General features: G+C 61.0%; 1 protein-coding gene, 1 long non-coding RNA gene and 1 pseudogene across 3 annotated transcripts in view; 1 reads left to right on the forward strand and 2 right to left on the reverse strand.

Moving 5' to 3' along the window:
- The window catches only part of SEMA3F (semaphorin 3F), a 29,160-nt gene extending 18,041 nt beyond the window's left edge, over positions 1-11,119 (reverse strand). For both annotated transcript variants that reach the window (XM_045807175.2, XM_045807174.2), the window contains exons 1-2: positions 10,594-11,119; positions 6,493-6,655 (exon numbers count right to left, since the gene is read on the reverse strand). In XM_045807175.2, coding sequence (XP_045663131.2) covers positions 6,493-6,607 — 115 coding nt within the window. In that variant the 5' untranslated portion in view covers positions 6,608-6,655; positions 10,594-11,119. The remainder of the gene's footprint in view (positions 1-6,492; positions 6,656-10,593) is intronic.
- Positions 11,120-12,733: 1,614 nt separating this feature from the next.
- Positions 12,734-22,330, reverse strand: LOC148108941 (uncharacterized). The gene is made up of 3 exons (XR_015726566.1): positions 22,238-22,330; positions 21,321-21,390; positions 12,734-12,953 (listed from the first exon to the last, which is right to left on the reverse strand). It is a non-coding gene; the product is annotated as an uncharacterized LOC148108941 (long non-coding RNA).
- Positions 13,831-18,050, forward strand: LOC148108942 (ubiquitin-like FUBI-ribosomal protein eS30 fusion protein pseudogene; annotated as a pseudogene).
- Positions 22,331-24,109: the final 1,779 nt, after the last annotated feature.

The following is a 24,109-nucleotide window of genomic DNA, read 5'->3' on the forward strand; positions in this document are numbered from 1 at the left end:
GCAAGGGGGGATGAGGGGGAGGAAGGAAGGAAGAGTGGGGGCAGGGGGCTCTGGAGCTGAGGCCTCATGCCCCAAAGGCTTCCGGATCCCTGGAGGGGCTGCTGCTTTGGGGCTGTTCCTGCTGGGCCAAGACCCAGCAGAGATGGAGCAGTGGCGGTCCGTGCCAGCAGCCCCCACGAGAATGCCCCAGGTCGGCCCAGCTGAGGCCTCCTGCCCCCCGCAGGACCCTAGGGCAGCAGCTACCACCCAGGCTGATTCTTCGCTGGGTTTCTTCGCTGGGTCAGGACCAATGGTCAGGGTCTGGAGCCTAGGAGGCCTCCACCCGCTCCCTGAGACTGCTCAGCAGCCTGGGGTATGCTGGGGGGCGGGGGTGGCTGCAGCCCTGCCAAGCTCAGGCACCCACGTGAGCCGAGCTTTGGATTGAGACCGGAGCCTTCTGGCATCCAGGCCTCTGGCAAAGGCCCTCTTGCTATTTCTAAGAAAAATGCAGCAGGAATCTTCTCTGCTTCTCCAAAGCTCCAAGGGTTCCCTTGAGACGAGGCTCAGATTCCCAGGACAGCACCAGGCCAGGCCGAGAAACCCTGTTCTCAGCCCAGTGGTACAGATGCCCAAGTGAGCAACCCAGGTCTGGTCGCCCCAGCACTGGCTGGGGGGCCGGGACAGCGCTCAGGGAGGGGTCGCTGCGGCAGCTCATGGGCCCCCAGCAGAGTGGGCAGCTGCCGCCAAGGCATCCCCTCCCCAGTGCGTCTGTCTCCCTGGATTTGCCCCACAGTAGGTCCTTGGTGCCTCTGAGGAGAGGAACAAAGAGCTTAAAAACCACAAGGAGCAAGTGTAAATGTTCCGTCCCAGCACCAAGAGCAAGACTCCATCCAGGATGCTGCCCTCTCCCCCGGTGTGACGCCATTCACGCCTCCCTGCTGCTCCTGCTCTTCCGTCCCACCGTCTCCCTTCCCTTGTTTAAGACGCAGCCTCCTCCAGGAAGCCTGGTGGGATGCCCACAGTGGGGGCATACTATCTCTACCTGACCCTGCTCCCGGCACGGGGTTCAGGGTACCTCCAGCAGGCCTTCCCAAACACGGTCACCTTCACCAAAGGTTAGAAATCTAGAGGGAGGGGTGAGGCAGTGCGGGATTCCTTGGGCCTCCCCCAGGACCCGCCCTTGCCCCTCTGCCACCGTCGGGGTGGCTCCTAGTTCCTGAGCCTTCCTTCCCCGGGGCTGGAACTGCAGTTAGTCCTCCCACAGCACAGTGAGGTCGGCCCCGTGTTTATACCCATTTTACAGACAATGCAGAAGGGACACAGAGAGGTTCACTGCTTAAGATTTACCTGTGGCCGGGATGCCAGCAAGGTGGCCTGAGCCCTCAGGATGTCATTCCTACTGGGCCACTGCTGTCCCCACCTTACACGGGGGAACCGGGTCCTAGAGAGTCTACTGCCTGAGCTCACACGGCTCGCAAGGGCAGAATGGAGGTTTGCCTGCCTTCGGGGACAGCCCTTTCGAACACCACCCCCACCACCTTTGCATTCTCCCGAATTTCAGTCCTGGGGGAGGAGCAGGAGGTCTCCCAGGGATCAGGGGCCAAGGACCTACCACTCTGAAGACAGCCTCTGGGCCCCCACCACCTCTGGAGGGGTCACAGGGCTGGAGGTGCACACAGGCAGGTGCAGACAGCCAGGAGCCCACTGAGGCCGCTGCCCCCCAAGCCACAGGGTGAAAGATACCTTTATGGGCCAGGATGAGATTTTTATCTTGGCGGTTTCTCTTTAAATTCTTTACGATTACGAAGCAGCGGGGGCTGCCAAGGAACATGATTTACTCCTTGAGCACGCACCAGCTCCTCGCTCAGTGCCAAGGGAAGCTGGAGCCAGGGAGGGAGGGGCAGGCATCATGCCAGGGAACCAGAGACAAGGCCTGCGCTGCCGAGGCCCAGCTAGTGGCAGGCCCGTCTGAGGCTCGGCTGGACCGGGAGGGACCACGGCGGAAGGCCCCCAGCCCTGACCTGGCTGACTCGGGCTGGGCCTCAGGCAGGTTCTCGGCAAGAACAGGGCCTGCTCCACTCTGAGTGCCGACTGTTGGCCAGCTGAGGGGGCAGCCAGCCTCCAGGACCTCCCAACTCCCGAAGTGGCCACTTCCAAGTCCCTTCTCAGGAGTAAGGCAGTTCCCATTTCCTGGAAAACTGAGATCCCAAATGCAGGACTCTGGGCTCAAGATCATGCTTTGCGTCTTCCTACCTTCTTCCTCCTGGCTCATCTGGAATACCGGCCCCTCCCCAGTTTGCTAGCTCCAAATCCCACTGTAGCTGTCAGAAACACCTCACCTAGACCTGCTCCCTGGGGCCACCTCTGGCCTCCAAGCTTCAGGGCCTCCCCGCAACCCTACCTCCCCCTCCTCCTCATTCTGACTCTCCTAGCTGGCCAGGGAGCCCCTGGGGGGGGGCAAGGGCGGGTCCTCACCCCACGCCCACCATGCAGTCAGGCCTGGGGGTGGAGCAATGCTCCATCAAAGCTAAAGGTACCTCCACCCCAAGCCGTATTCACCCACTCTCCATCCCCCTCGGGTGAAGTAAACGGGCCATGACCTCTTCTAACCTCCAATGTCTTTACTTCCTAACAAGGAGGCCTGGCCACTCTGGCTCTCTGATGCCACATGTGGCTGATGTAAGCGTGGCACTATCCTGGGCCATGAGCCCCAGAGGCTTGGAGGCTGGGCTGCGGTGGGCGGGCAGGCAGTGACCAGCACCCACCCACCCATTCGCCCTCCACCTGCAGAGTGTCCTTCCCCTCAGAGCAAGCCAGTTATGCCCAGACTTAAAGAAGATCCAAATCCCAGGGCCACTCCGGACACAGGAGCCCTTTCCTCTCCTGGACCCTGGCTTTCCTTGTCCAAAGGAGAGAGCTTCCTAGGGGACTCTGGTCAGTGCAAGACTGGGTTGATGGAGGGCCGGATTTATAGGAACAGGCAAACCCAAGTGCTGCTGCTTCCATAAGCAGAGGGCACGAGAAGCCTCCCCAGGGCCACCTCAGCCCTCTCCTTAGGAAATGAGGCTGGGAAGGCTAAGGCCAGCACTGCGGGATCCTGGAACCCTGTCCCGAGCTCACGGGAGAGAGCTGTGCCTGCTTCCCTCAACCCACCCTTCGCTCTCTCCGTCCTGGGACAGGCTCAGACATCAGGCAGAGGCAGGCTCCAGCTTCATCCTGCTCCTGAGTGACGGGAAGCCTCACAGGAAACCCAGGGAGAACCCCTCAGGCCTTGGAGAGAACACCCCGTGGTTAGCATCACGGATACCTACTGTTATTTCTGTTAACTTTCGTCCTTCCCGGCTCTTCCGCCCCATCTCCCTGCTCCTGCCTCAGTTTCCCCAGTAGCCCAGCCACCTCGTGTCATCACAGGACCTCTTTCCCCCACCAAACACCTCTTGGCCCCACGTCCTGGCCGAAGCCAGCCCAGGCTTATTGTGGAGGTGGCTTCCTGGGATAAAGTAAACATTCCCCACGCTGAACAAAGGACCTGGCAGGGCGCTCACACCTCCCTGCTGCAGGGGGAGGCGGTGCCCCCTGGCTTGGGTCACCTCAGGACGGGGAAGGGAGGGCTTTTTTATTGCCAGGCTTGGCCAGGGACTCTGGGGTTAAGGGAATTCCAGGCCAGGACGGGTGGAGGAGAGGGTCCTACTGCCCAGGCTCTCTGGTCCCAAGCATGAACTCTCAGGGAACACCTCACCTTTCCTGGAAATCCCCCCACTTGACCCCTCACTGCTGCCTGACTTTGGCTGTGCTGCTCGTGGAAGCTCAGGAGCTGGGCCACAGGAGCCCCCTCCACCCCGCCTCCCCCCGCTCTGACCTGGACTCTAACTGAACTCGGGGCCCCTGCTCCCTTACACCTTTTCAGCTCTAGGCCTGGCTGGGGTGCCCAGGCGGCTGCACAGGCAGCAAGCCCAAGCCTGGACCAGTTCCTGCCTTTGTTCCTTTAGCTGCCCTGGACAGCGTGGCCCTCACGCCAGCACCTCCAGCTTGCACGGTCTGGCCCAACCAGGCCGGAATTAGCACCTCCCCGTCACAGAAGGACCCAGGGGAGGGGAGGGGAGGGGAGGGGAGGCCTAGGCTGAGTCCCCAGGGCCTGGGATGCCAGCTGCTACATCCAGGCAAGGCACAGACGGAGAAACTGAGGCAAAGAGCAAGAGTGACCACCAGTGCTTCTAAGAACAACCCTCTCTGTGTCTCTCACGCGTACCTGGGAGCGGAAGCCGCCACCCCTTTCCCAGTCCCTGGCCTGGCTGTGAAATCCCAGTTTCTATGGGTGTTGATATCCATTCCCACGCCACAAGTGCTTGGTGAGGACGTGCTCCTCACTGAGCCTTACTCTGTGTACATGACGAGTCCGAGACCATCCAGCATGGGGGGCACCGTCAGTGCTGGGCTCCCAGGTGGTACTGACCAACTGGGTGTCCATTACCTTTTCAGCCAGTCTGATTGTGAGCACCCCACCTTGGTCACTGCAGACTCCCGGGTACTCGGCACGGGGCCTGGAGCAGAGTAGGGACCCGAGCGTCTGCTGAATTAAGGGACATCGAAGCATACACCTGGGCCTCAGGATCAGTGGGGAACAGGAAAGGTCATTCAGAGCAGGGGAGCGTGTGCGCCTGAGGGCACGGAGGCCTGCGATGGGGTGGCCCCAGGCCTCCTACGGTCCCACCCCAGGCTGCCACAGCAGTCAGCACCACAGGACGGCTGCCAGCAAGCCGGGCTTTTAGTCACTGCGGGTGTCGGCTTCAGAGCTAATTGAGAAGAAATCGACCTGACTGATGTGGGCGTCAGCAAGGCCAGGACACCAGGGTTCTATTTCTGGCCTCGCCTCTGCCTCCTACCTGACCTTGGCCCTCCTCTTGCCTGAGCCTCGGTTTCTCTCTCTGGAAAACAGGAACGAAAGTCGTTGGCCCTTCGTGTCTGGAGGTCTGAGAGGGTTTAAAAGGCACATACCGAGGACCTCCCTATGTCTTATCCCTCCTGCTTCCCCTCATGGGTCTCCAGGGTGAGGGCAAAAATAACACCCAGAGTGGATGTCTGGGTTCCAGAGTCCTAGGGGCGTGGAGACAAACCCCCATTCCCTTCCCCTGTTGGGGGAGGGGACGCTCTGCTCCCCCTGCTGTGCCGGCACCCTGGGCTGGGAAGGAGGTGAGAGGGGGGGCCAGGCCCCTTCAAGATTTATTAACCTGCTCTAAGGAAATCCCTTGGGGAAGGGTGGAATTATCAGCAGAATAAACTTCTCCCCTTCCCAGGCCTGGGGGCGAGGGGTGCTCTTACAACGAAACCCATCACACTTTCCCCCATTCCTCAGGCCCCACACTGGACTCCTTCCAGGCACATCGTCCGAAATTCACTCCCCACTCTCCCCAACAACTCACAGGGTGGGATGAGGACAGGGGAGGAGCTCTGGTGGGGACATGGGGACAAGGGGACATGGGAACATGGTGAGGTGGCAGCTGGACCTCAGCCAAACCTGAGGAAGGAAAAGTCAGCCCAGCCTTTCACCCCAATATGAGTGCCCGGAAATCTGGCCAGCCAGGGCTGAATCGGCCCCACCCAGGGCAGGCGGCTGGAAAAAGTGACCTTGGGCCAGAGGAGAACTCAGCAGGGACCCCAGGTCCCCCAGGTCCCAGTACCCCCTTTCAGCGGGGGGTGGGTGTGTGGGGCGGGGGGACAGGCTTCCGATCATACACACCTTTGAGGAAGTGGCTACTGAGTGAGCCATCTGGATGCCTGAGTGTGTGCCATGTGTATTCACCTGCCGGTGGGTGGGGCACAAAGGTGATGGAGCTGGGGGACCTGTCTTTCAGTCTCTAGACCCCAACCTGTCATTAAAGCCTTCCAGTGACTCCCAAAGCAAAGTGCTCATTGGGGAGCTCAGGAGCTCAGACGTGTCACATAGCACGTGCTGTCCCTGAACTTGCCCGGTGGCCGGCATTCGGCTCACAGCCCACAGCACCCTCCCTGCTCCCCGGGACCCCCTCCCACCTGAAGAGCCACCCCTCAGCAGAGCAGGACTTGCTCCCCCGGCTTCCTGCGGCCTCAGTTTCTGCCTGACTGTCTGACCCTCCACCTCAGGGACCACCCAGGGCAGGACCAGACACAGAACACTGGCGAGGGAGGGCTTCCACAAACATCAGTTTGGAAGGAGTGCCATCTCCCTCTCCCTAGTTATCTCTCACTCAGAGGAGGCGCTCTGCAGACCCGAGGCCACGCAGCCTGAGACCCTCACATTCTGCCTCGAGAAGGCGCCCAGATTCGGGAGACTTCCTGGAAATGTCCACGTGGCCCATTCTCTAGCCTTTCCCAGCAAGTTACCGACGTCCCTTTCCTCCCCACCCACACACGCAGGGCGACCCAGGTAGCTGCACGAAGTGTCTCTTTCTGCCCTGCCTCTGCCTGTCGCCTCTGCAGCGGGCCGAGTGCTGTGGACAGAAGATGATGCTGGGGACCAGCTAGGCGGTCTCTTACCTTTGAATGAGAGCCGGACGCGGGGCGTGGCCGGGAGGAAGTGGTCCTGGGTGGGGGTGGCCGGCCAGGCCCCAGTCAGTAGGGAAGCCCAGAGGAGGAGACCAGCGACAGGCATTGTGGGAGGGGCCTAGGGCCCAGGAAGCTGGCTCGGCTGTCTGGACACCTGGGAAGGAGGAATCAATATCAGAAAATGTAAGGCAGATGGGGGAATCCTACCCTACCAACTCTCCTTGCCCACACCCTCAGCCTGGGACCATGAATGCCCCAGTGTGCAAACCCTATATACTTTCTTGTCCCTGCCTTTGTCTGGGAAGGTGTAGCCAATAGGCCTGAAGACCGAGCAACCAGGTGCAGCCTGGGGTCACTAGAGCTAATAGGGGCCACTGGAGATTCAAACAATGCCCCGCCCGCCAGCATCCTGAGTTCCATTCACAGGGTCCTGCTCAAACAGGCCATCTTACAGTTTCCACCAGTTCCCAGCAGGCTCTCTCCCTTGTGCCCTTCCCCAGCCAAATGGGCTGCTCCTTCTCTCGGCCAGCTCCAGAAATGGGGGAGGAGAGGAATCCAGTCCTGCCTGCTACAGCCAATCCTCTCCTCCCAATGCAAGGAAGTCTGGACCTGATTATTGGGGTAGGGGGCATGGGAGCGAGTGGAGGGTAAGTGAGACACGCATAGAGAGCCTAAAATGGAAGAGACAGCAGCCAGAAAAGGAGAGGCAAAGAATAGCAGGGTCTACTTTTACTGAAATCACAGCAGGAGGGATCCAGGTCAGATGTAGGGAAGGACTTCCTGCCAGGTAAAGTTCCAGCTCTGCCTCTAGAGGGCAAAGAAAGGGGAGCTAGGATATCCGGCAGGCCTAGGGCAGGGTCTGCGCCAACCTCAGTGTCCCCAGCAGAACCCCCAGCAGGTCCAAGTTTCGATACTATGTTTTTCAAATATTGTCTCCCCAGGCAGGCTGGCTGTTGGGTAAACGCAGCCCAGCACCAGTTGTCGGAACATATTGCTCCCTCCCGGCAAAAACCAGCGCCAATTCCCAACCCCCCCACCCGGATCCACTGGGGGTGGGGGCACAGGGAATGACAACATGAGCCCCATCCCCCAGATCTGCCCTGTCTACTCCCCTTTCCCATGGGAGGCAGGACCCTGGGCCCATTTCTAGGACCCTGGAGTGGGGGTGAGAGGCACCCCGGCCTTCTAATCCCCTGCACTGGCTGACATATGTTGAGGCAAGGCCCAGGCTCCACATCTGTCAGGCTCCACTCAACAGACCCTGAGGCCCTCCCTAGACCCACCTCCCCCGAGCCCTTGCCTCTCCTGCCAGGGCACACCACTGGTGGCTCTTCAGACGGGAAGTGCGGCTTCAGGCCTCCTGGCCCATTCCCCAGGTGGTGCCCTCTGTGGGAAGACCCTCTCTCGTTCCTCCATAAGATCCCCCATCACAGATGCTCCCTCCTGGGGAGGCTGGCTGAGGGAGGGGAGAACCAGAACCAGCCCCTCCCCCAGGCTGCTGGGGCACCACGCTGGTGCTGACTGAATGGAAAGCTATGGTGGGAGGGGGCAGGCAGGAGAAAGGGCTGTGCGGCCACCATCACCCGCGGGTGTACCTGGGAGGCCCCCACTAACAGTTGTGGATAAACACACGTCCACACTTGCATGCCCACACACGTCCTCACAAGCATATGTTTGCTCAAGAACTTGACCTGCTAGTGGGGTGGGGCTCAAGGAAGCTGGGGAACACTGTCCTGGTTTGGGGGGGCAAGATACAGTCTGGGTCCCTTGGAGACCTTTGATCCTATGTATCAGGGGGCTCAGGATGACTCACACCGGGCCCCATGACCTCATTTCCCCTGCATCCCTTTTCATGGTAACAAGGTCAGGGTCACTAAGGACAGCTTTAGAGTCCCCCAAGGTAGCCAGGAAGGTGGAGGGCTTTGCCCCACGGGGCCCCTACAGCGACCTCCCACAATGCTCTGGCCCTTTAAAGGAGTGAATGGGGGATGGTCAAGTCTGCTGGTGCCTCAGACCCAAGTCCAGGACCCTTCTTTGGCAAGCATGGGGGATGGAAAAGAGGAGAGAAGAGAGAGGGAAGAAGAGGAAGAGAGGGGCAGAGAGAGGGAAGGGGAGGACATTTCCACAGTCGCTTCCCTTCTGCCAGCCCCTAGACGCATTCCACTTAGCCCCAGCCCCAGAGAAGCCCCCAGTCAGACGAGCCAGGTGGGTGGACAGAGAAGGAACAGCCACCGCCACCTGGGAGCCCACCAGGAGGAGAGCAGAGAAAGAAGGAAAGAAGCCTGGCGGGAGGGAGCAAGGGAGGGAGGCAGGCGGGAGGGAGGAGGAGAGAGGGAGGAGAGAGGGAGGGACGGAGGAGAGACGTTCGAACAAAGAACCGAAGAGCTGGGGCTGGCAAGGGGTGCAGAGAAGGGGCGGCCAGACAAGGGGGTCCGGAGGCACCTGGGGGTAGGGCGGGGGGCTAGGTGGTCGAATCGTCCAGCCTGATCCAGACCTCCCAGGCTTGGGGGGGGGGGGGGGCGGTGAACAGCCTGCCTCAGAGAAGGGAGGTTAGCTCCTCTGTGCTAAGAACTGCCTGGATGGAAGGGAGACAGGAGCAGGGGCTGCGGGGGAACACGGAGATGAAATTATTAACAGCACCCCAGCCCTACGGTGCCCACCCCCACCCCCGCAGACCTGAGCTCCTTCCTGGCTCCTTGGCTTCCCCCTCCCCCAACACCCCATGGACCAGGAAGCAGAGTCACCCCACCACAGATGGGATTGAAACCCCCCTTTCAAGATCAGGGGTTTCCCAGTCAAGGTCACCTGGGCTCAGTTTCGTCCTCCCCTTCAAGATCTGCCTACCAGAGCATGGGGGGCACTGAGGCTAGGCTGCTGGCCTTCTCTCCCCACACCCCCGCACTTCCGGGCCTGGCTCCTTCAGAACTGAGGGTCAGCAGCAGGGGTAGGCTTGCCCAGTGCCCTAGCCTTCCAGTACACCTTACCCCATGGGTCCAGGCACACTTCCCGTGCAGCCTCGGAAAAGGCCCCAGCTCCATCCAACCCCCTGGACTGGGATGAGCCTCCTAACCCCTGGATGCAGTTTCCCTATCTCTGCAACTAGGACGGAGGCTTCTGGGAGACAATCTGGGTGAATTCAGGAGGACAGGAACCCCCAACCTGGCCCAGCTCCAGGGTGGACACACCAGTGCCTTCAGGTCGCCCCCCTCCCCCCGTGGTTCATGGGATGGTGTTCTCAATGCAGTTATCTCAAGAATTACAAGTTATTTAAGCAGCCAGGACCTCAGCCTTAGCTCTAGCTGACCCATTCTGCCAGCCTGCCTCATTCCCCAGCCACCTTGACACTCTCTGGTCCCACCTGTTCTCAGTGAGCCCACCAAGCTCCTAGAGTCCCCTGCCCATTTCACCCCTGAGGCCTCAGCCTGCTCAAATGGGGGAATTAACAGCAGGCTCTCCCAGCTCACCTACACCCCACATACAGCCAGGCCCCTAAGCCAAGCAAGACTCCCTGCTAGAAAAGGAAACCCAGGCTGGCAGCTGGGGGTCAAGGGGCTAGCACAGAGTTGGGAAAAAAGCTTCAGGGCTCGAGGTCCTCCTGCCTTGCTGATCTGGGGGACCCTCCACGTGGGGGCTGCCGGTATAGCGCTTCCCTTAGAGCAGACGATCTGGACCGGGACACTGAGGCAGGGCAGACGCACCTAAGGGGAAGAGCTCTGCCTGAGGCGTTAGTGGGAAAGAGCTGAGCCAGGAGAAGGGGCGTCCGTACTCCCGCTGCAGGAACGTGGAGGTGGGGGTGCATGCGAGCTCCCACCCACCCAGAATCTTATGAGAAAAAGTTGCTTTGCACACTGGTGACCCCTCAGGACACATATCCACACATCCCCACGTCGCACCGATGATAAGGGTCCGGGCAGCCTGGACAGGTACAGCGCCCACCCAAGTCCTACTGCCCCTGCGTCCCCGGGAAGCCCCCTGCCTCTCCGGGCCCCGCGCCCCGGACACTTCCGCAGAGTTGCAGTGCCGCGGGTCCCAGAGGGATCGCGGGGTGGCCCGGCCGCCTGCCCGCTCCCTCCCGGTTCCCGCCGCACTCACCTCCTCCGCGGCGGCGGGGCCTGGGCTCCCGGGCGGCGGGGGCGGCGGCGGCAGCGGCAGAGCGGCTCCCGGTTGGGCCGGCCGGCGCTAGCGGCCCCCCGGGGCCATGGCCCTGCCCGAGCCCTCTCGCCGCTGTGCCTGAGCCGGGGTCGACGCCGCGGCCCGGGTTTAACGGGTTCCGCGGGCTTCGGGAGCGTCAGCAGCCGAGGCCCCGGGCCCTAGCCCGGGCCATGGGAAGGCTCAGGGGCGCTCGGGGCCGCCTCCCCCCGGGTGGGCTGCGGGCGCCCCCTGGCCGGCGCGCCGAGGGCGCATTCCCCGGCGCCGGGCGCGGGCGACGGCGCGCGCTCGGCTTCGGGGCGCTGCGCTTGGCTCGGCCCGGTGGTGCTCGCCTGCTTGCTGGACTGGGGCCGGGCGGCCGCGCTGGGCTGCGCCGCTCCTCGCGGCGCGCCCTGGCCCTGCGCTGCGCTCAGGGCTCGCTGGACCGCGGCCGTTCGCTCGCTCGCTCGCTCTGGTCTCGCGGCCGCCGGCGGGACGGGGCGCTCGGAGCCGCGCGGGGAGCGCCGGCAATTGGCCGCCCGTGGGCGACATTTGCATAGCGCGGCCCCGCCCCGCCCGCCCCGCCCGGCCCCACCCCCGGGGCGGGACCCGCCCGGCCGCCGCCCCGCCCCCGCTCCACCTGTCCGCGGGCTGGGCTCAGGGCTCCAGGGGCGGTGGGGCAACCCGCACCAGGGGAGACTAATCTGCACCCCGCGCCCCCGCCCCGGTTTCGCGGGCGGCGCCCCCGCCCCGCCCCGGCTTTGTCTCTCCGTGGATACACCGCGCACACCGCGCCTGGTGTTTACCCCGGCACTCAACTCCCTGGCGGGAAGGGCGGGCGCGCCGGGGAGCAACGAGCCTGCGCTCACCTGCGCACCCCCTGCCGTGTCACTCCTTTCCACTTGCTGCGGGCCGCGCCTGGCCCCGCGCGTGAGTCCCGCAGCGTAGGACCCAGGACTGCCCCAGCCGCTCAGCAGGTGGCGGTGCAGCCCCTGGGACGGCTCGCTCCGCTGGACCTGCTCACTGCCTCCAGTCCAGGCCAGGTCACAGCAGCACAGCCTCATCACTCTGTCCAACCACTCCAGGCCTACCTGTGATTCGCTAGCCTCCAGCCCTATTTCAAACCAGCAGCCCCACGGATCCACTCCTTACAGTTCCATACCCCCAGAGAAGCCAGATAGGCTGGGCCTCCTCTCCTAAAAGGGACATTTGCTTTCAAATGGCCTCACAATGACCCCAGGGCCCAGCAACTGAGCCAAAGTCCTCCCCTGATCCCAGGAAGGGACCTGACACCCAACCCAACCCCCAAGGCCATGGCCTCACCAACCAGGACTACAGTCTCAGCCCTGCCCCCATGCACTTTGCTGAGGTCCCAAGGGGCATGGGCCCTCTTTGTCCTCTCCTTCCTCCTCTTCCTCCTCTTCCTCCTCCCTCTTCTATTACCTCCCCTTCCTCTTCTCTCCTATCTTCTTTTCTCCCTCTCTCTCCCCTCTCCTGTCCTATCCCTTCTCCTCCCTCTTTTCCCTTCTCTTCCCTTCTTTCCTGTCTCTTTCTCTGCCTTCCCCTCCTCTTCACCCTCTTTCCTTTCCCCCTATTTTTCCTTCTCTTCCTCCTTCTCTCCCTCTCCTCCTTCTTCCCCCTCCCCCTTCTCTCCCTGGCTAACAAGACCCCCTGGAGAAGGCATCCCTCTCTCTGACCTACTGACTGGTTGACTGTGGGATGTTAAGCACCCAGGCGAGGGTCTCTTGACACAGATTTGGAGTGCTGGTCTACAGGCTCCAAGCAGAGATGATTTGAAACAAGGGAACACCAGCCTGGAGTTATAGTGGTTCCAGGGACAGTGCCTGCACCCCTCTTCTCCATTATGTCTCATCTAAAATGCTGTGATAATGGTCCCTCCTCATCACCCCCGACTCTGTACCAGGGTCACCCCAGAGGTTAGGACCACCGCACCGCCATTATCAATGCAGCATATACCACCATCACCATGGTTTCCGATGCCATCTCTTCCACACTCCCCCACTCCCCCCCCCCACCCCCAGTCTCCCTGGTCTTATAGTCTGGCCACCCCTGTCACCACCCCCAGTATGATCATCTGGTCACCGAAGCAGAACTGTTAGGACTTACCAAAGTCTCCAGGGTGCTGGGCTGGGAAGAAAAGAGACTCAATTGATGTGTCCGTGGAGCCCCACTCAGACACATAGGGCGGACCTAGAGCATGGAGGCCTTCGGAGGGGGGCAGGGGACAGGGAGAGGAAGAGACCTATAGCAAAGCCTGGCTCCCACGATGGATTGCCAGTTCTCTCCTAAACAACGTGAGAAGGCTGAGTAATAGAAAGAAATAAAAACAGTGATTATTACAGCAGTGAATCCACACTGCTCCCCAGTCTGGTGTCCGTGCTGCGTTGGCCATTTCCTGTCACTATTTATGTTATTATGCACATAAGATATGCATTACTGGGGGGAATATAGTAGACCCTCCCACAATTTGCCTTCAATGTAGGGGTCTAAGGGCGCCTTGAAACCAACCCTGGCTGCTGGTTTGGGAGGCCCTGTATGCCCGCAGAGTTCGTGGTTATTTACTCCCAGGCACCTCTCAGTTCCTCCGAGAAGCAGGTCCTGCTGTCCCCATTGTACCGATGAGGAAGAGGCGACTGAGAGAAGTGGGATGAGGCCTGTAGCCATTGGACTGTGGAGCTAGAAGAGGGTGGCCTTTTCAGGAGTTATGGAAAGGCTCCAGGAGGAAAGGGCCAGGCCACGGGGCCCACGTGGAGCCAAGAGCCTACAACCCAGACAGGCGCTCAGGGTTGGCAATGAGTGCTGGAGCCCGGCGTGGCACTTACAGAGTTCAATAAATCTTTATTGATGAATAAGAGAGCAAATCCCTGCAGCACCAGATCCAAGAGGGAACAAGAGCCAAGAACCCAGAGGCCAGGAGCCAAGTCCTGGTCCTACCACCTGGCTCCTCTGGACTGGCTGCCCCCACCAACCACTTTCCCTGCCACCCAGAGTCCTTCTGTCTTCCTCTGCAAAAGCCACTCATCTGCTAGCTCCACCTGAGAGCCACCTAGGATGCCCTGTGGGGTCACCCGAAGTGAGACAGCCAGGCCAGGCTGACCCCCCCTGCCCCTGCTGGGCCTCCCTCCCACCCTCCCCTGCAGGACGCTCAGATCCCAGGCCTGCTTCTTCTCCAGCTCTCCCATGGCCCACCCTGGTTCCAGTCTGGATACGCAAGGTGAGGGTCGACACAGAGGTGGTTAGGCCAGGTCTGGTTTCTCCTCTGACCCAGCCTCTAGGGTCCCCCTCCTGGAGTAGCCCCCTCTCCCTTTCAAGATAGCCTCTGAGTACCTATAATAGGCTCTTGGAATGACATCCTGACCATATATTCTTGGGCTCATGGCTCAGCTTCTGAGCTGAGCTGCTACAGAGCTTCTGAGATGCTTCTGAGATGCTACAAAGCCCAGCAACAAGGGTTACAACCAGGAAGGAATTGGCCCCCTTTGTCCCGGTCCCCACCCGCAGGTGATGGTGGTGTCAGGGGGCAGGAGCACCTTGGAGTTCTTCCCCAAAACACTCCCAGCCTTTCAACCCAGCCCAGTCTTTGTTTCTGCCCTCACACGCTCGTTTCTTTTCCTTCTGGCTTTTCCAGGCTGTGCTGTGGGGGACTGAAGTGCAACCCTGGGCCTCCTGCAGCCTGTCCATCCTCTGTCTATCCATCCTATCCGCCTCTGTCCAGATGAGAGGGGGCGAGAGAAGCCTGCTATGCTGGGTAACCTCGAGAGAGGCTCTGCCCTTCCAGCCTCAGCATCTAGAAGGCTATACTTGGAGGCCTGGGCCTCAGAGACCTGCCATGCCCCCAGGACGAAGATGGCAACTAAACCAGCCCCCCCTTTCTCTGGCCCAGTCTCTGGGGAACCTGTTTCCCGGGCCTAGCAGGCTGAGCAAGCCCTGGCCCGCCCGCCCCAGCGTTGCTGGCTCAGGTTTCCCCACTTTCTGGTTTTCTCATCTCCCCTGCCCCAGGCACAGCCCTCACCCGCCTCCCTCCCGGAACTGGATCCAGAGAGGGGGGGAGTGTTGCAAAGGGGGCCCTGGGAGGGGGTGCAGGGCGTTGCTCCGGCAGCACCAGGAGTGGGGCAGTGAGGAGTCCCCGCAGCCCAGCATCAGGATGGGGTTCGGCTCAGCCTCCTCCCACCCGGCCAGCCCCAGGGGCTGGCTCGGAGCCCATCAAAAGCTGGAACAAGCCACCTCCCTGGCTGCTTCCCAAAGCCTCCTCTAGGCCTTTTCTGCTGCTGTCCCCTCGACCAGGAATGTTCTTCCCAGACTTCAGCACCAGTGTCAGCCGAGTTTCCTCTAGCCCGGGGCCCTTGGCCTCCTCCTTTACCCTCAAACACTGTCCTTTCTGCACAAGGGGCAGGTCTCCCTTCTGGAGGCTGCCTCCTCCCCCCTTTCCCCTCAGGCAGGAGCTCCACACTGTCTCATCTCCTGGTCTTTGCACAGGCTGCTGCCCTGTACCTGGAATTCCTTTCCTATTTCCTTCTAGACCCTTCAGGCCTCTGGGAAGACATTACCTCCCAGGAAGCCAATCCTAATGGCTGACTCAGGAGTTTCCTTGGGCCGCTGCCTGTCCTGCACTCCTAGCCAGCCCCTAGGAGATGCTGCCTGGGACCCGGGTCCCTCTGAGTTCAGAGTGAACAAGAGAGGGGAGACACAGGGGTTTGAGATCCGCACATGTTACCCCTCACCCCTCATCCAGTGTGTGTGTGTGTGTGTGTGTGTGTGGTGGTGAGGGAGGTGGGGGTTGGGTGGGCCCAGGCTCGGCTGGCTGCCAAGTGACCCATGACCGTCGGCCAGCCTGAGCATATCCTGTTTAGACAGAAGCCAGACGACAGCCATCCCTCACCCACTTGGGCCTGCCCAGCCCCTGTGGAGAGCCCAAATCTTAGGCCTAGAGCTCAGTCCTTATCTGGCTCCGGAGAGGCCTCCTCACTAAGAATTGGGCCGGGAAGTCTGTGTTTCCTCTGCCCTCATAGCAGAGGCCTTTACTCCGGGTGCTGAACCTTGGGGCAATAATGGTTGGGCCGCCCCGGCCACTGGGTGGGGGTGGGGTGGGGGTGTGGAGCCCGCCTTAAGAGACAGCGTCTGTGTGGAAAAGACCTTGGATCTGGAGCCCACCTGGGAGCAGCCACCAGCCACTCCTTGGCTTTGCCCAACTCAGTGGGGGCAGCTCCATCTTTCCAGATGCTCAGGCCAAGAAGCCATAAAGCCACCTCGGACGCTCTCTTTCTCCCACACCCACACTCAAAGCCTCAGCAAACACTTGCAACTTCTCCTTAACACGTGCAAAATATCAGGTGACCCCTTCCCACCTTCCGTCCGGTCGCCAGCTCTGCAGCCACGGCCTAAGCAACCACCCCCCCCCTTGGCCAACCTCATCTCTTTCCTGACAAGCACACAAGCCTCCTTACTGGGCTCCCAGCATCTGCTCTTGTCTCCTACAATCTAGTCAACCAGGACCAACAGAGACCCTGTTAAACTGGAAGCCAGGTCAGGTCTCTCTCTTGCCCAAAGTTCTCAAAGTTTCCTAGTTTGTAGAGAGTCAAAGCCACGTCCATGCAGGGCCGACTCGCCAGCCCCCTTCCCCACCTCTGACTCACGTTTCCCTGCTCTGGATCACAGCCTTGTCACTCGTCCTCCCGCACCTCTCCAGCCTCAGGGCCCCAGCAGTGGCTGTTCCCTTTGCCTGGGTACCCTTCCACTAGATGCTTCCACGGCCTCCTTCAGGTCTCCGCTCAGGTAATAGCTGACCACCACCACCCTGGAATGGGAGGGGGCCGAGCCCAGGGCCCTCTGATCAGAGACTGGGAGCTGCTTTCTACCCTCCTCTCACACTCACCCGGAGCTGAGGATGGGCAGAGACGGGGCCCGTTGGCTGTTTCCTCCTCTCCTTCAGAGCCGGGCTGAGGAGAGAGTGCCCCCAGCTGCAGCAGCAGGGACTCAGGGTAGACTCTGCCTTGACTTAGAAGTCAGTGACGCTCCAGCTGTGAGCACCCCCGCCCCACCCCCGGGGGAGCAGGTATAGCCCCTTAGGCAGAGCTGTGCCTCGGAGCTAGGGGAGACCTGGTCAGCCCCCAACAAAGCTGATGGTGCCGGGCTCTGATCGGTGGGGTTTCTGGCTGCCTCTCAGGCTCACATCTGCTGCACACACCCCGTCCATGTGTCTGTGTGGCCGCAGTCCTGGGGGAGGGGGGCCCAAGGAGGGTCCTGCAGCCGGGCCTGCAAGCTGGGATCTGGACTTACTTAGTTCCAAATGACTGGGGAATGTCCCTTCCGTGACAGTCGCCCTGTGGCCTCCCCTGGTCCCTCACTCCCTGCAGAGAAGTGGGGCTCAGATGAAGGCAGCCCCCCTGGTGGGCAGAACCCGGGCACCCTGCCATCCCAGCCCTCTTCCCTAAGCCTGGCTCCAGGTTTTCCCCGAGGAAGTGCTGCAAGAGGAGGGCGCTGTCCATACCTTCAGCCCAGAGATCTCAGGCCAGAACACCCCATCTCGGTCTCCATCCCCCGTGAGCCAGGAGACGGAGGATCTTGACCAGCACGGTCTCCTGTTCGGTGCTGTAAGGCCTCTGTGGCACAGCGGCATTAGGACTGGCCAAGAGCAAATACTCCTTGCAGACCATCTCCCCTCATAGCACACGGCCTCAGTGCGTTGGACGAGTGCTGGGCAGCAGGGCGAAGGTAGGGGGTGGGGAGCGGGGTCTTTCCCAGCCCACCGGCTGCTCGGCTGCTCGCTAAGCACTCCATCCACAATGATGGGCTTCTTGGCTCCTGGGTGTGCTTGGCGGGGCGGCAAAGCTGAACCCGTGCTCCCTACCCCAAGATAGGGCCCCTTCCTGTCCCGGGAGGGTTTGATTTCCAAACACCTGGGCCATACCTGGCCTCTAGGACCTGCACCTAGAAACTGGGGGCTCCACTCTTTTCCCACTGCATCTTCGCGGTAGGCCGTGGTTTAGTCACCAGCCTGCAGCTCTTTGTCCACGCCCGGGAGCTACGCACCCTCCAGGTGACCGGCAGGAGAAGTCCTCGCCCAGATCAAGGCTCATCACGAAGCCTCACTGGAGGCCATCGCTCAGGGGGAGCAGGTGGTGCTCCCGGCAGCCCCGCCCCTTGAGGCTGAGGCTACCCTGGGTCAGTGTGGAGGGAGCGGAGGCGCTGACCCCCCCGGAAGTAACCGGCCACACTTGCTCGGAGGTAAAGTCCATGGTCCCCTGGCCCCTGCTGCGAAAGCAAGAGGGCAGACTCCCAAGGTGGCCAAACAGGAGAGGAAGAAGACAGGCCGAGCCAAGCGGTGGATGCAGGACAACCAACGCTTTGTCCATGCTGTGCCCACCTTTGGCAAGAACAAGGGCCCCAGTGCCAACTCTTAAGTCTGTTGTGATCCTGGCTCTCCCCAAGAAAGCCACTAGTTAGTCAAAAAAAGACAAAGGAAAAGAAGAACTGGATATCCCACCTGTGCTGCCTGTGGAGTTCCAGGAAGGATTGGGCCCCAGACTCACCGTGGCCAGAACATTATCGTGTACCCATTTAATAGAAGGGAATACTGAGACTTTGAGGAGCAGGGGCCTGGGCAACCTTGTCTGCAGGTTCCAGACTAGAGCCCCCTTGAATGTTGAGGTGCAGCCTCCGAATGAGAAAAAAGTAGCACTGGCCTGAGGGTTATGAGGCATGGCATAGTCTGATTTAAATTTATAAAGGATTCCTTTGGCTCCTGGAGGGCCAAAAAGCAAGCTGTGGGCCTCTGGGAGAGGGAGGACAGGGAGGGACCTGGCTGGATCACTGGGGGTGCCGCTGGCTACCCTCAAACTCAGCCAGGCTCCCCTCATCCTTCCCTTGGAGCTCATCCATAGGGTAGGACCTGGGATTTTGGGGTGGGAAGAGAGGCCTCCTTCCCTGCCCCATGCACTCTCCACATGGGGCCTGGCCGGCCAGCCTCCCTGCCCCCCTCTCCTGACACCGTGATTGAAGCTTTAATCTGAGGACAAGTTTCTGCAGAGCTCCTGTTTGCTGCCAGAAGGAGCAGGCACCAGCCGAGATGGAGGGATAAAGAGAAGGGTGTATGGAGGAAGGGAGGGGGCCGGGCCTGTGTAGGAGAGATCAGAACTCCACTCTCCACCCTCTGCCCTGCCTGTCGCCGGCACCTCCAGACTAACTCCCCGGACCTTGTTCTCGCCACCCGGAAGGTTGCATTCATGTGTCCCGCCGGAGCACCTACCGTGAGCCACCTGTACCTCAGTCATGGGCGCAGGGCTCACAGGGAAGAGTGTCTGGGACGGAAGCCGCTCCGCCAGTCGGCCTGGCCCTGGACAGGCTCCGATTCCTGAGGACGTTGGTCAGGGGCCCAGAAGGCAACTGCCCTCCCCTACCCATGGATTGCTGGGCTCCTCACAATCTCTGAGGGGAAACTGAGGCCCACAGCATGCCCACGCCCTTGTCCTCTCCTGAAGTACCCCCATTCCTGTCCTCTAGCCCAGGGTACCCCAACTTCTTCCACCCACCCTTCACTGTGGTCTTCCCACACCACCCTTAACCACAGACTGCCTTTCTCCACTCCTCCCTCTGTGCACCCCACTCCTGCCTAGAGAGGAGGTACCTGGAGAGCTGGGTGGTTGGAACCAGGAGGAAACTCCAAGTCCTCTTTGCCAGCTCCCCCTGCCTCAGGGCACCCATTCTGGGGGCAGAGCCAGCCTTGTGGGAAGGGCTGGTCTGTAGCTCTCAGACCTAGTCCGCATCTGATTCCCTAAGGGCCACGTCCCACAGACCACCCGTCTCCACTTCCCTCCCTGAGACTGGGCTATCTCAAGTATCCCCCTGGCCTCTCTGCAAATGCCTCTCTGAGTACCCCCCAAAATCAGTGCTTCCCAGCCAAGGACATCTGTCCCCCAGCCTGAGAGGCGTCTTGGCGCTTGGGGTGGCCCAAAGATGGGATCTTGGGCAACAACCCAATGCCCTGGGTCAATGCAGAGCCTCAGAGCCCCCATTTCCCAGCCAGGGGTCTGGTTGGGCCTAGGCTAGGCTATGGGGGGCCCTATCCCCTGGAAGGGGTCAAGCAAGGCCGGCTGGGACCCATTTTCTGCATTAATACTGGTACTTCTTGCTGCAACTTTAGTCACCCAGAGAGGGGACCCAGTCCTGGACTGTCGGCTTCTCTGCAGCCTGTAGACACAGGTGGTCCAGGCTGGGCCTCCATTTTCCTGGGGCCTGCGGTTGGGGAAGGGGCCCTGGAGGAGGAGATAAGGACTGAGCGGGTGGGGGTACAAAGTGTAAGAACCCCCCCAGCCAGAGTTGGAAGAAATTCTGATTGCTGGGGTGCCTGGCTGGCTGAGTCTGTAGAGCGTACAACTCGGGGTCATGAATTTGAGCCCCGTGTTGGGGGTACAGTTTACTTAAATAAATACAAAATTCCTCTTCTCCTTCTCCTTCTCCTCCTCCCCCTCCCCCTCCCCCTCCTCCTCCCCCTCCCCCTCCCCCTCCTCCCCTCCCCCTCCCCTCCTCCTTCTCCTCCCCCTCCCCCTCCCCCTCCCCCTCCTCCCCCTCCCCTCCCCCTCCTCCTTCTCCCCCTCCCCCTCCTCCCCCTCCCCCTCCTCCTCCTCCTCCTTCTCCTCCTCCTCCTCCTCCTCCCCCTCCCCCTCCTTCTCCTCCTCCTCCTCCTTCTCCTCCCCCTCCTCCTCCCCCTCCTCCCCCTCCTCCTCCTCCTCCTCCTTCTCCTCTTCCTCCTCCTCCTCCTCCTCTTCCTCCCCCTCCTTCTCCTCCTCCTCCTCCTCCCCCTCCTCCTCCTCCCCCTCCTCCTCCTCCTCCTCCTCCTCCCCCTCCTCCTCCTCCTCCTCCTCCTCCTCCTTCTTCTTCTTCTTCTTCTTACTAAATAAGAAATTCTGGTTGCTGAATTCTCCTGAGCACCACCTCTCTTCATCTGCTCCCCTGCACCCAGTGCTTTCTCACAATGGAGCTCACTGTGGGGCACACCGAGGGGCTCCCAGCACTCCTGGGGGGCCCCTCCGCCTACTTACTGATCAAGGGATGGGACTGCACACCCTGTGGGTGCTGGGCTCCAGAGAACTCACCTGCACCCCTCTGTTCTCCCCATAGGACTCCAGGGTGATGCTTTCATATCTTCCCATGCCAGGGACCCCCTCACCCTGGACCAGGCCAGACCTGAGGCAAAGGCACCACTTGGCAAATGGGGAGAACGGGCCCCTGGAAGTGTCCCATGGAAAGGCTGAGGCAGAACCAACAGCGTGGTTTGTCTGCCAGAAGATTCAGTTAGGGGGGTCTTCCTCTTAGTGTCTGGAAACCAGGTCCCCACAGCCTGGCCGGGCCTTTCTGTGGGTCACTGCAGGACTCCTCGTCACACCTCGTACCATGTTGTTCTCAAGCCCTTGCCCAGCCTACCGTTCCACCAAAGATGTCTTTTCTGTCTCCCTGGAGAGGTTGTCCCAACCCTTCTGGCCTTGTTCAGATGCTGCCTCCCCAAAAAAGCCTCCCCTGTTTGCGCAGCTAGTCTGTCTTCTGAGCTCCTAGGGGAGAGCCTTGCGCTCTGCCTGTGTCGGTCCAATGTCATTCATTCATTCTGCAGACGTCATGTGTGCCCAAGCTTGTGCCAAGCACCAGGCCACGGGAGCGGACATCTCCACACATCTCACCTGCGTTCTGGGCCGCGGGCTCCGGAGAGTCTGGTGGAGATTTCCTTGGGCTAAGGGTGCAGAGCCGGTGCTGGGAAAAATGGGCCAGACAGCCTCTGAGCTCCTGCTCCGCGGGTGGGGAAGCCACCAAATTCCTATCCCATCCTGCTGATGCTCTACTCCAATTTGGCCTGAATTTTCAACAAAATTGTCTCCAAAGACTAGGTAGGCTAGGCTTCTAGGCCTGGGGCTGAGGGGTGGGGGGTGCCTCAGGAGACCTGGACGACGGCACAGTGTTGGGGATTCAAGTTCCCGCATGGCCCAGGCCCCACCCAGGCCCTACATCTCGGAAAGGCCCCATGGAGGCGGGGAGTGGACTCCAGGTGGGACAGGGCCTGGCATCGAGAGAAGCCTGGGTCCCCCGGAAGTGTGGAGACCCGTGTGCGGCCTGGGCTGTGGCAGAGGCCGTGCCGCTCTGGCCTTGTGTCTGTGCAGCCCCTCGTGCTTCTGTGGATGTGGGAACAGGGGCGGACATGGTCAGGGCCACTGAGCCCTGATTTCACTGTCCCTCATCCTACTTACCCAAATAACAGGGCCAACAAGTCTGGACTGCGATATGTGTGCTCACACATGCATGTGTGGGAAGAGGGCCACCGGCCCCCCCCGCAAGGACCCCTCAACTCCAAGCCTGGCCGCATGCTTGCGGATCTCACTGGCCCGCGTGCCCTTACGCACCCATTCTCTGGACGGCAGAGCAAGTCCCTCCTGCCACCCGCCCGCCCCACCCCGGTGCTGGGACGGTGAAAGCAGCTACCGAGAGAGCAGCATCTAATATGTAGGACACACGCTGCTTGTGTCATCTTTGTTATGACTCCTTGTGTCTCCCCAGTGGATGACAGAGAGCCGGGGCGCCATCACCAGGGGACGTGAGGGCTTACCTGAATCGTTCTACATGGCGGAGTGGCTAGGTGTTTGCCTTTTCATCCAGCATACGGGACTGCTCAGGATGGGACCCCTTGACCCCATGTCCCGCCCGCTGCCCCTGCTTGTCAGACGTCCGGGACCTGCGTGGTGGCACCCACACCCACCCTGCCCCCTGGAGCCTTCACCGCAAAGGGGACCTCACTGTCCTCCCTGGGAGAGGACCTGCATACAGGTTGTCATGGGAATGCGGGCCTGGCTGAGCAGCCACCTGGAACTCCCGGGCCACATGCCCGCCTCCCTCGTCCAACAGACTTGCGTCCAGCCCACAGCTCCTCCAAACATTTACGCACCAGGAGCTGCGGGAGTTGGCAAGGTCAGCAGGGGTCTCCCGGTGGGTGTGTGGAAGGTATCCGGAGGGCTTGGAGGGTGACTCAGGGAAGGCTGTGTGGAGGAGGGGACACAACCACTGGGCTTCAAAGAACCAATTAGAGGGGTTCCTGGGGGGCTCAGTCGGTTAAGTGTCTGCCTTCAGCTCAGCTCGTGAGTGATCCAGGGGTCCTGGGATTGAACCCCTTGTCGGGCTCCGGGCTCAGCGGCGAGCCTGCTTCTCCCTCTCCCTCCGTTCCTCCCTCCACTCATGCTCTCTCTCTCTCTCAAATAAAAAAATAAAATCTTGAAAAAAAAAAAAAAGAACCAATTAGAAATCTCACAGCTTGAAGGATGAAGGAACAACCTGGGCAAGAGCCTGGAGGTGTGACCCTCTATGTCCTAGAGGTCAGATAGTGGAGCTGTCTGGAAGGGCACACAGGTCAGAATCTACTAGAGATGGGTGTGGGGCGGGGTGTGGGGCAGGGGGTACGGCAGTGGCCCATGAGCTCCGTTTTGACCAACCCTTACAAGAGCCAGGAGGGGCTGGGGCTGAGTTCAGGAAAGATCCAGAGGGAGGGGAGATGTGGGCTCTGGAATAGTCCTTGGGGAGGCCCCAGCCAGCCGAAGAGGCCAAGTGAGAAGACAGCTGGCCCCAGGGAACTAGCAAGCTGGTCAGAAGGGGAAGCAGAGGGGCAAGGAGCCAAGGCCATCCTGATGTAAGGGCCTGGGGTGGGGGGCTCCTAGAGTCCCCCAGCCTGCCGGGCCTTTGCTGCCTCTGAGCAGTCTTCTGGCAGACTGTGTTGTCTTCCCCAAAGGGACAGGTCGCCTCCTCTGGAGAACATGCTGCTTTCTTGAGGGTGGGGGGTTGGGAGGGCCTTGAGGCATCTAGGAGGGCACAAGGCCACAGGACGTGTCCCTCACATGCCTCTTCCCTCCCCAGCTTCCTAGTGTCCTCCGCACACCTGGCTGCCATTCGAGCACACCCACGATGACCCTGGGGCTGGGGTGGGGCCCACCTGCTTCCAAGGCACCGTGGGCTACTCCTTAGAGACCCTATCCCAGCACCGTTGTTCACAAATGGTGAAACCGAGGCCCAGAAGACAAGGGCCTTGCCCAGCTTCAGCCCTCCATGGGCCTTCCTCCCTGGCCCCCAGAAATGAGAACTCCCAGGACAAAGAGGTGGCTTTGTGGGGCCTGTGGCAGTCTCGGCCGGCCCTGCCTTCCAGAGCCCTGAAACCTGCTCTGTCCTCCTTGCCAGCTCCTCCCCCAAGGGCTGGGGGGCTTTGACTTAGCGGGGTTTCTTCACGGGGGGAGGGGGGCGGGGGGGGCACTGCTCCTGGAAGATGCCAGACTGCCCGCTTTTCCCTGTGAAGACCCTCCACCCTGTCCCCTTGCTGCTTCCTGTGGGCCGAGGAAGGGCCCTACGCCAGTCCCGGACCTCCCCTCTCCACCTGCCCGCCTGGGGCCTGGGGACTCCCTGTCTCCTGGGTAGTGGCTCCTCCAAGAGCTTCTCCAGG

This window comes from Ursus americanus, chromosome 14 (genome assembly GCF_024610735.1).
Source record: "Ursus americanus isolate L20-20 chromosome 14, mUrsAme1.1.p, whole genome shotgun sequence".
NCBI classification, from domain to species: Eukaryota; Metazoa; Chordata; class Mammalia; order Carnivora; family Ursidae; genus Ursus; species Ursus americanus.